General features: G+C 42.3%; 1 protein-coding gene across 1 annotated transcript in view; it reads right to left on the bottom strand.

The window, feature by feature from the left end:
• The window catches only part of LOC309565289 (uncharacterized protein), a 153258-nt gene that overhangs the window by 20743 nt on the left and 122441 nt on the right, over positions 1-10074 (bottom strand). Inside the window, exons 29-31 of the mRNA XM_082270189.1 lie at positions 9082-9235; positions 6449-6562; positions 4336-4431 (exon numbers count right to left, since the gene is read on the bottom strand). Of these exons, the coding sequence (XP_082126315.1) occupies positions 4336-4431; positions 6449-6562; positions 9082-9235 (364 nt within the window). The remainder of the gene's footprint in view (positions 1-4335; positions 4432-6448; positions 6563-9081; positions 9236-10074) is intronic.

The following is a 10074-nucleotide window of genomic DNA, read 5'->3' as shown; positions in this document are numbered from 1 at the left end:
TTACAGGCCTATATCATTACTCAACGTTGATCTGAAACTTTTTTCAAAAATTATTGCCACCAGATTACAAAATTACCTACCTTCTTTGATACATTTGGACCAGGTGGGCTTTGTACCCACCCGAGAGGCACGGGACAACACGGTGAAGGCTTTAAATCTTCTGCATCTGGCACACGAATCTAAACAGGCAAGTGCCTTTGTGGGAACGGACGCAGAAAAAGCCTTCGACCGGGTAAGCTGGAAGTTCATGTTTAATGTATTGCAATACATAGGGGTTGGTCATAGGATGAGAGACTGGATATTACAACTGTACTCCGCCCCTACAGCCCGGGTTAAGGCGAACGGGGTATTGTCGGAGGAGTTCAGGATCTCAAATGGAACAAGACAGGGCTGCCCATTATCCCCTCTTTTATTTACGCTTACGTTAGAGCCCTTTCTTTGTACCATTCGGAATAATTCTGACATTAGTGGCATAATAACGGCAGGAACACAACAGAAGCTTTCAGCATATGCAGATGATATGTTATTTACTATTACTAAACCCTTAATTTCTCTCCCAAACCTATTACAGGAATTTCGTCATTATGGAGTATTATCAAATTTAAAGATTAACTTAAGCAAATCTGAGGCTATGGGAATAGGAACACCTCCATCACTCACAACATTATTGCATTCAAACTTTAATTTAAAATGGACTAAGGTAGCTCTAAAATACCTGGGGACTCTGCTGCCCCCGGAACCTTCCCAGGTATATACACTTAATTTTCCACCACTATTGAGTAAGATCTCCGACCAATTGCGAAGATGGCAAACGGGACTGAGTTCCTGGTTTGGAAGGTGCAATATACTTAAAATGACGATTCTACCAAAGTTCCTGTATTTGCTTCAGGCTTTGCCCATTTCTATCCCATCTGGATACTTTAGACAGATACAGATAGCATTCTCAAGATTTATTTGGGCCAAGCGGAGACCAAGAATACAGAAACTTCTACTCGCTTTGCCTAAAGAAAAGGGAGGATTAGCTGTACCAGATCTCTTAAAATATTATCAGGCAGCACATTTGAGCAGATTTATAGATTGGTGCCATCACACAGAGATCAAAATTTGGCCTAATATAGAACAGGCGCAATGTGAAATACCATTGAATAGATCTCCATGGTGTATGGGTACATTGCCTCGAGATATGATGCGACACCCAACAGTGGGGACAACAATTCGGATATGTGCTAAACTTTTCAATAAATTAGCTCTTTCTACAAAATACTCGCCATTAACACCTATATTGGGAAACCCAAAGTTTACCCCAGGCTATCAGGATAGCTATTTTTGTAGCTTGAAGAGGGCGGGGATATTCCAGGCTGCTCATTTTATAGAGTCAGGAGCCTGGGTATCAGTAAATACTTTGATTACTCAAGGAGGGAGGTACGGATTAGATCATTGGAGGGCACTCCAATTGACACACTTCTTACAATCATTACCCCTCCCTAAAGAGTTTGATAAAACACCTACCCTCTTTGAGAATATGTGTTTACAAACAGGTACGATATCACACGTACTTTCAAAGACTTACTCACTGATAGTCACACCAAATGCAGAATACAGACCCCAATATATTAACAAATGGGAGAAAGAATTGAATCATAAATTTTCAACTAAACAATTACAACATATAATAAAATTCACGTTCAAATCTTCCATCTGTACACGAACGCAGGAGACAAATTATAAATTATTATCTAGATGGTATTATACGCCGACACGTCTCCATGCAATCTCGCCACAGACGTCGGAAAAATGTTGGAGATGTCAGGAAGAAAAAGGGACCTTATTACACATTTTTTGGAAATGCCCCAGGTTGGAGGGGTTCTGGAGACAAATAAGAGAAGTAGCACAGAGATTTATTGAACAAATAATACCAGACGATCCAATATTTATGCTTTTTCATGCGCCGGATATATCAGGTAGACAATACAAACGATCAATTTTACGCCATTTATTGGACTCGGCCAAGGCGTGCATTCCATTGAGATGGCGAGATCCTAATCCCCCGACCATTAAGATGTGGAGGGATAAAGTGGAGGAAATTAACAAATTCGAAGACCTGATTTTCTCAACACAAGACGGGCATGAGCAATATATTAAAAAATGGGCATTGTGGAACCAGTTTATAGCATCAGATGATGGGAAGGCCATGCTTGGGGACTTTTAAAAGGGATCATGGGGGTAAGTGGAATCTCCTGTTCTCTCCTATCCCTTCCCCCCCTCCCCCGGTGGGGTCGTTTTTTTTTTTTTTTTTTTTTTTTTTTTTTTTTTCTCTCCTTTACCTAGGAGAGAAGGGAAGGAGGTATTGATGGATTTTACGCACAGGTTCACAAATAAGATTTCGTGGGGACGAACATGACACTGAAAGGGATTGTAGTAATAAAACAATCCGAGAAAGTCACTAGTAGAGCACTAAGACAATAGGGGGAAGACGTCAGTAAAGTAAAAGGGCACACATAAATAGACTTAGGATACACAGAATAATATATATAAAAGAGGGAGGAGAAAGAAAGAAAGGGGAATAGGACTATCACGACAAAAGCACGAAGAGAACACACAAGGGAAAGGGAGGGAAGGAAGGGAAACCACCCCCCCCCCCCTCTTTTTTTATTTTTTTTTTCTCTTTTCAGATCACGACACTGAAAGGGATGGTATCATTTAAACACAACTAAGTTAATCACTAGAAGGCACGACACTTAAGGGCACTGAGATTATAGGGGAGAGATGTTAGGAAGGGGAAAAAGGGAACACATACATACACATGGATATAGGGGTGGGGAGAGGGGGAGGGGGAGAAATCCCCCTTCGCCCCCCCTTTCCCCCCTTTTTTTTTTTTTTTTTTTTTTTTTTTTTTTTTTTTTTTTTTTTTTCCTTTTGGGGGAAGGGAGGGGAGAAGGAGAATACCGCTGATGGAATGCTTTAGAGGCCCTTTAGTATCAAGGTACATGGGAGTGGACGGAGGAGGGATGGGGGTCCTACTTCTTGCTCCTGCTTGATGTCTGAGCATCTTGAAGAGGGGTCGAGTGGGCGGGCATTGGATAAAGGAGGGAAGAGAGAGAGGCTCGGAAGAACGGGGTGATGTCTGTATTAGGTGAGATGGAGTCAGAGATTTTCTGGGTGGTGGTGTTCTCATCTTGGAAGGATAAATGAGTGATGAACGAAAATATAAATGTGTAAACAGTTGTGGAAAATTATCTTGTCCCCCCTGCTTTTTTTTTTTTTTTTTTTTTTTTTTTTTTTTTTTTTTTTTTTTTTTTTTTTTCTTTCTTTCTTTTCTTTCTTTTTTTTCTCTTTCTCTTCTTTAGAACTTATTAGGAATATAAAAAAAGAAAAATTTTCTTATTTGAGACATCGGAGAATACTGATGGAGAGTATAAATAAGTTCAAGTTAAATATGAAAAACGTTTTTCTTAGTTTGTTTATGTATTTATGGAAAGTATACGTTTGTACTGTATAACCGGAAAATATGAATAATGTTGTGAAGTTTCTCCTTTGTTCCATTTATTATAATAAATAAATAAAATTTAAAAAAAAAAAAAAAAAAAAAAATAACCTTTAATTATAATTTAAATCCCACTTTTTAGTTTGAGTTTATATCTCTTTCCACTGTTCTATTAAGAGTAGTATAGTATAATCACTATTAGTATATAAGACATTTTTAATTTATTTTATGGTTGGTCGTTTGATATGATATACTGTAAGAATTACCTGCCTATGTGATATAGTTGTTTTATTGGGAAATGCATGCTTTTGCCCAGTTAATAATGTTCATCCAATGGCTGCCAATGGCGATGCATAAAATGGTGGAGGAGACAGTGGTGGCCAAGCTCCTCATGAAGTCCTGGATGTGCCAAAACGTGGGGGGGGGGGGACTTCCAGTCACCACGTCACTTCTGCTGATTAGAGTGCACACTGGCTCTGGAGCAGATTCACTTATCATTACTTGTGTAGCATCAGCACACAGGCACCATTGGACATTAGCACTTTTTGATGCACTGTTTTTGCACTTCAACGTTTTCTTTATGCACTTTGTTGATTATTGCATGAAATGTGTATTGTTTTATATTTATGGAATTTGATTACTTCTTGTGAATCTACACTTTATTATTTTTTATGCATTCATTTTTTGCACTTTAGAGTGGATAGGGTAAGCGCAGCTCTTATATTATAATGTATTTATTGCAGAGGTATTTATTGCAGCAATGGCCGTAAAAAACATCCTTTGTTCGTGAGATATTAACTAGCTTTTTGAACCCGCTATGAAGGGCCATTATACAGATGAATATACAGTACCATCACAGCACTTATGGAAAGGATTTCCTCTTCAGATTTTGTCTTCAAACAATCCACCAATGATTCCATATTACAGCCAGAAATGTTGGCGATTATCTGCAAGGATAAGACATTTGATTACAGGACAGCCGAAGCTCAATCAGGTGTGATGTTATTTCTGAAACACAAAAACAAACACTTCTCATATATATATATATACTGTATATATATATATATATATATATATATATATATATATACACACACACTACTCAAAAAAATTAAAGGAATACTTTAAAAACACATCAGATATCAATTGGGAAAAATCTCATGCTGGTGGATGGTGGATATCTGTACTGGTATGGACTGGGTAATGTGTTAGGAACTGAAGGATTCCACATCGTTTGATGGGAATGAAAATGATCAACCTACAGAGGGCTGAATGCAAAGACACCCCGAAAATCAAAGTGAAAAAATGATGCAGCAGGCTAGTTCATTTTGCTGAAATTTCATTGCAGCAACTCAAAATGGTCCTCAGTAGTATGTATGGCCCCCTCGTGCTTGTATGCATGCCTAACTATGTCTCCTAATGAGACGAAGGATAGTGTCCTGGGGTATTTCCTCCCAGATCTGGACCAGGGCCTCCCTGAGCTCCTGAACAGACTGAGGTGCAACCTGGCGGAGTAGGATGGACCGAAAAAAAATGTCCCAGAGGCGTTCTATTAGATTTAGGTCAGACGAGCATGCGGTCCATTCATTGGTATCAATTCCTTCATCCTCTAGGAGCTGGCTACTTACTCTCGCCACGCGAGGCCGGGCATTGTTGTGCACCAGGAGGGACCCACTTCACCGGCATAGGGTCTAAAATGGGTCCAAGGATTTCATCCCGATACCTAATGGCAGTCAGGGTGTCATTATCTAGCCTGTAGAGGTCTGTGCGTCCCTCCATGGATATGCCTCCCTAGACCATCAATGACCCACCACCAAACTGGTCATGGTGAAGCAGGCAGCATAATGTTCTCCATGGCTTCTACACACCCTTTCACGTCTGTCACATGTGCTCAGGGTGAACCTGCTTTCATCTGTGAAAATCACAGGGCGCCAGTGGCGGACCTGCCAATTCTGGTGTTCAATGGCAAATGCCAATTGAGCCCCACAGTGCCAGGCAGTGAGTACAGGGCCCTCAGGCCACCCTCATGAAGTCTGTTTCTGATTGTTTGCTCAGAGACATTCACACCAGTGGCCTGCTGGAGGTCATTTTGTAGGGCTCTGGCAGTGCTCATCCTGTTTCTCCTTGCACAAAGGAGCAGATACAGGCCCTGTCCAGCTCTCCTAGAGTGACTGTCTGTCTCCTGGAATCTACTCCATGCTCTTGAGACTGTGCTGGGGAGACACAGCAAACCTTCTGGCAATGGCATGTATTTATGTGCCATCCTGGAGGAATTGGACTGCCTGTGCAACGTCTATAGGGTACAGGTATTGCCTCATGCTACCAGTAGAAACACTGACCCTAGCCAAATGCAAAATTAGTGAAAAACAGTCAGAAAAGATGAGTAGGGAAAACATGTCATTGGCCCTTACCTGTAAATCCATTCCTGTTTTGGAGGTCGTCTCATTGTTGCCCATCTAGTGCATCTGTTGTTAATTTCATTAACACCAAAGCAGCTGAAAATGATTAAAAAAGCCCTTCCGCTACTTAACTGACCAGATCCATATCCCAGGAGTTTATTTGACTTGACTACTCTGATTAAAATGTGTTCCTTTAATTTTTTTGAGCAGTGTATATATCTTTTACACAAACACATACATAAATCTGGTAACAGTCCAGGCCTCTCTGAGATTTTTCAGGCATGTATTCTACTTGTGCAGTTCCAATACTCTGTAGATGGCGCTGCATGTGCAGTTCTATCAGAGTTGTGACAGATTCCAAACCATCATTACGACACACACACACAAATCTGTTGCACATTCGAACATTTGTTGCAGTGCCCATAGACAGACGTCTGCAGAGTGTCTATGACACTTTTTATGACCTCCCCCAGTTATTTTCTCAGTAATACTCAGACAGGAATTTTCACTGCTAAGAATCAGTGTGCACGGATATCGTATATCCACCATTAGCACCGGGACTTACATGACGCACAAAGCTGGTCTCCTCGGCAGACTTAGCGATTAGCCCCGGAATAACGGCCGCACCGCTCTCAGCAATGGCTCGGTGGAACAAGCCCTTGGTTAGTGGGGACAAGACCTGTAAGAGGAAAACACAGAGATTAGCTACAATGTATCACACTCAGGAAACCGTATACTCAAGAGAACCTGTCAGAACAGTCATCTGAGAGCCCACATTGGTAACTTGTCCATAGTGCAGGCTCTTAGGAAAATGCTACCTTCTTGGCTGTTTGTGGTTCCAAAACATTGAGATGCTCACCTAGACCAGCAAGCAGATCAGAAAATTGACATAGAACTCTTTATCTACTGGTTCCAGATTAAAGCCTTGGAAAGAACTGAAGCCATAGGCGTGCGCACTGGGTGTGCCGGATGTGCCTGGGAACATCCGAATCAACCCATGTGCATTAGCATTATTGCTCTGTGTGCAAGTAGGAAGATAGGAAAGATCTCCCTCTCACCGGCTTTGCCATATGAGAAGTGTTTACACACTTCTCTTTCACTGTGCTGGCAGGGAGATCAATGTGCCAGGGTCATATATACACTATATTACAAAACTTATTGGCCATACACTAGCCGAAAGACCGTTCAAAAATCTGTCATTTGGTCCGATCGTTCGCTTTTCGTACAGTTAATGGGCACAAATAGAAAATCATTTTGAACTTTTCAGAGCCGAAAAATCAAAGGAACAGTTTTGAAAGCCGAACGATAAATTGAAAGGTTAATGTGTTTCTTGGCCGACCTGTTTGCACTAGGCATATGTGACAAACTAACGAAAAACTGATTCATTTAAGTCCACAGAACAATTTATCGCTCGAAATTCGGTCATTACATGATGGCACGATCGTCTGCTCTCACGGCCGATTTTTCGTTTTTTGGAAAATGATATTTTGGCTAGTGTATGGCCAGCTTTAGTCTTAGTTCATAGGGTTCATTATTGAGTTGACCCACCCTTTGCAACTTTAACAGCTTCAACTCTTCTAGGAAGGCTGTCCTCAAGGTTTAGGAGTGTGTCTATGGGAATGTTTGACTATTCTTCCAGAAGCGCATTTGTGAGGTCAGGCGCTGATGTGGATGAGGTTGAGGTCAGGACTCTATGCAGGCCATTCAAGTTCCTCCACCCCAAACTCCCTCATCCATGTCTTTATGGACCTTGATTTGTGCACTGGTCCAAATCATTTGGTGGAGGGGTTGATTATGGTGTGGGGTTGTTTTTCAGGGGTTGTGCGTGGCCCTCTTAGTTCCAGTGAAGGGAACTCTTAGGGCGTCAGCATATCAAGACATTTTGAACAATTTCATGCTCCCAACTTTGTGGGAACAGCTTGGGATGGCCCCTTCCTGTTCCAACATGACTGCACACCAGTGCACAAAGCAAGGACTATAAAGACATGGATGAGCGAGTTTGGGGTGGAGGAACTTGACTGGCCTGCACAGAGTCCTGACCTCAACCCGATAGAACACCTTTGGGATGAATTAGAGCGCAGACTGCGAGCCAGGCCTTCTTATCCACATCAGTGTCTAACCTCACAAATGTGCTTCTGGAAGAATGGTCAAACATTCCCATAGACACACTCCTAAACCTTGTGGACAGCCTTCCCAGAAGAGTTGAAGCTGTAATAACTGCAAAGGGTGGGCCAACTCAATATTGAACCCTGTGGACTAAGACTGGGATGCAATAAAAGTACCACCCTTTTCTAGATATTACAGAAGGAAATATAATTTTGTGGTGTTAAGCCATTTAAATGAAATGTGTTTATGATAACAAGAAAAGCAGGAAAAATAGACCCCCTGCAGCCAGCATTGATAGATCTCTCCTCCCACCAAAGTATTTTCCCAGCATCCATAGACCCACTCCAGGAAAAATAGACCCAACCCAGCACCACTAGAACCCCAAGCAACAATAAATCTCCCCAACAACAATTGTCCCCCCACAACAAAATATCCCCCCCAGTAACAATAGACCCCCTCTCTCAAAAGTTGATCCCTCCCAGCAACATCTAACCCCCCTAGCAACATAAGACTCCCCAGCAATCAAAGACCTCCTCAGCAACAATTGATCCACCCAGAAATGATAGATCCCCACCAACAACAACAGAACTCCTTAGCAACAATAGATCCCCCACCAGCAACAAAAGACCTCCTTAGCAAAAATAGATCCGCCATCTACAAAACTTCCTCCAGAAACCAGCAACAATAGACCCTCCAGCACACCCCATCACCCCTTGCTATTACATACATTCAGTGCTGGAGGTGTCGGGACTGTGAATAAAGTTCATGTGCGTGTAAAGGCAGGCGTCCTAATACTTTTGGTAATATAGTGTATTCAGACACACACACATGACTGTTTGAGCTATAGGGTGCACACCCTAATGTAATTGGCTGCGCACACCTCTGACTGAAGCCACTAAATCAGCATAATGACAGCCAAGGATTGTGTTCTCAGGAGAAGTCACTGGCTGCTTCCAGCTTGGTGACTCACCAGGTGGCATAGGGAGGATGAGGATGATGGTTTTGGAGCCAAAACCTTTGAAATCAAGTCTCTTTTTTTTCTTTTTTTTTTTTAATCCTACAGAAAAAAAAAAAAGTTTCTTCTGCACTCACCAAAGCGGAAACGCTGACTCCTCCAGCAGACTCTCCAAATATGGTAACGGAGTTTGGATCGCCCCCGAAATCCGCAATGTTCTCTTGCACCCAACGCAGCGCCTCCACCTGGTCCAGGAATCCGTAATTTCCTGGAGCTTTGCTGTCTCCGGAGCTGACAAACAAATATTCCAGAGATCATGTGATAAGTCTATAAAAAAAATGGTCTTCTAGAAGAAAGCCCCACCCCCTAAAGGTGCCATTTACAGTCTCCTCCTCTGCTTACAAGAGGCAGGTGGGTCATACTCAAATGGGGAGAAAATTGGTGCGTTAGTTCTTCTCTGGGACCCACTTATGTACTGGAGTGCTGAGAGAATGAACATTAAAATTGTTTACGTGAACTCGTCACAAGGCTAGAAAATCAAGTTGCAAAATACACAAAAAAATGAACCTTTAAAGCGGTAGTATCCCGCTTTTTGACACTTTTATCTACAGGTAAGCCTATAATAAGGCTTACCTGTAGGTACAAATAATATCTCCTAAACCGGCACGGTTTTGGAGATATTTACAGTGCATGCAGCCGCTCGCGCGAGCGGCGCGTGCGCTCTGAAGGTCCGGGGGGACCTTCAATTATGTTTGCCGGAGCTTGCCGGAAAAATCACTCCCGCGCACATGCGCGGGAGTGACGTCATCGTGGCTCCGGCCAATCATCGCGCCGGAGCCGTCTCTTCCGGCCAATCAGAGCGCCAGAGCCGCCGAACCTGGAAGAGACGGCGAGGGATCATGGCAGCGCCCGCAGCGATGTCCGGGGGTCCGTGTCGGGGCTTCGTTTTAAGGTAAGTTACACATAATGGGCTAGTATGCGATGCATACTAGCTCATTATGCCTTTGTCTTGCAGGTTTTTTTTTTTTTATTTTTTTTTTTATAGGGTTTACAACCGCTTTAACAAAAACAGCATATCAAAATATTCAGCTGTTTTAGAGATACAGACATCTGAATTTATATCTAATCTT

This window comes from Pelophylax lessonae (assembly GCF_965119305.1).
Source record: "Pelophylax lessonae genome assembly, chromosome: 10".
Lineage (NCBI taxonomy): Eukaryota > Metazoa > Chordata > Amphibia > Anura > Ranidae > Pelophylax > Pelophylax lessonae.
The sequence above is the reverse complement of the archived record's forward strand: the minus strand, read 5'-3'. Positions and strand labels throughout refer to the sequence as shown.